This window comes from Stegodyphus dumicola, chromosome 6 (assembly GCF_044657685.1).
Source record: "Stegodyphus dumicola isolate Sdum_Otavi_A_Nest chromosome 6, ASM4465768v1".
Taxonomy (NCBI): Eukaryota; Metazoa; Arthropoda; class Arachnida; order Araneae; family Eresidae; genus Stegodyphus; species Stegodyphus dumicola.
Window position 1 is genome coordinate 116,121,040 of NC_140773.1, and position 1,356 is coordinate 116,122,395.

Genomic DNA, 1,356 nt, shown 5'->3' on the forward strand with positions numbered 1-1,356 from the left:
CCAGGTAAGCCAATTTACATATAAAATCTTTTTTCTCGAAATATTCGAAGAGTGAGTTATCGTTTTCTTTTAAAAAAAGTGATACTTCTGTCTTCAGCATGAAAATTCGTTTCAAAACCTGCCCTCGTGATAGCCAGTGCACTTTCGTGTGGTACAAAAGTACCTCTGTTCTGCGTTCATTTCTTGACACAGTGTTTTAAAAAGACGATGATTAAAAGCTCTATTTCTAATAAAATTCACAGTTTTAATAACTATTGACAATACTTCTTTTAAGCTGGTTGGAAGAGTTTTTGTAGCCAGTGCATGTCTATATAAAAAATAATGTGTAACAATAACATTAGGAGCCTCTTTTTTACCAAATGGGCAAAACCAGATTTATTGCCAAGCATCGCAGATGCTCCATCCGTACAAAGTGAATGAAGTTTTTGTTTCCAGTCAAAGTCGTGTTTGGAAAAGGAAACATTTAAAATCGCTAAAACATCAACTGCCTTTGTAGTTTGCAAAAGAGGCTCACAAAATAAGAATTCTTCTTTGATAGTATCAGCAGACACGTAACGAACAAAAACAAGAAGTTGACTACAATTCGAGATGTCTGTAGTTTCATCCAGTTGCATACTAAAGGAAAATGGCGATGCTTTCAATTCATCAATGATCTGTCTCAAGATATTGCAAGAAATTTCAACTATTCTTGAATGTATCACATCGTTGGACAATGGAATAGCCTCAAGTTTTTTCTCTGTTCCAGGCCACAACATTTCCAGTGCATATGGCTTAATTAATGTCTCTTCAATAGTATGCGGTTTCTTACTTTTGGCAATACGATATGCAACTCTGAAAGATGCCTCAACCAAAGGTTTTTGTGAAATACCAAATCCAAGTTTGGTTAATGTTCCAGATTTTGAAAACTGGGCTTTCTTCTTTGTAAAAAATTCTAGATCTTTAGATGCAGTTTTGGGATGAAGAGATCTGAGATGCTCTTTCAATTTTGCCGGTTTCATACTGGCGTTTGCCAAAACTTTTCCACACAGAAAGCATTGTGGCTTTTCAACACCGTCCGATTCCTTTATGCAGCAGAATCCATATTTTACATAATTTTCATCATACTTCCTTTTTTTGGACATTTTGGGCTACAAAAAATCAAATAATCAAATGAAACATTAAGAACAAACATTAAGACACAAAAAAGCACTTGAAAAAAATACTTTAATTACAACTTATGAAAAAGTAAAACAAATATTTTGTTTTAAAAATTTGCAAGAACTTTGCGGAACTGATTTTAACGTCACTTTATTTCCAAGTGAAGTAAAATTCAAAGGCTAATTTGTGTTTCTAAAAATTTCAAATTTTATATGGTTT

The 1,356-nt window shown here is 33.2% G+C and overlaps 1 protein-coding gene across 1 annotated transcript; it reads right to left on the reverse strand.

Annotated features, from left to right (window-relative positions):
- Nucleotides 1-269: 269 nt before the first annotated feature.
- On the reverse strand, nt 270-998 carry LOC146996826 (protein FAM200C-like). Its single transcript, XM_085819682.1, has one exon. It carries the CDS (start codon nt 996-998, stop codon nt 270-272), a length of 729 nt encoding a protein of 242 aa, XP_085675808.1.
- Nucleotides 999-1,356: the final 358 nt, after the last annotated feature.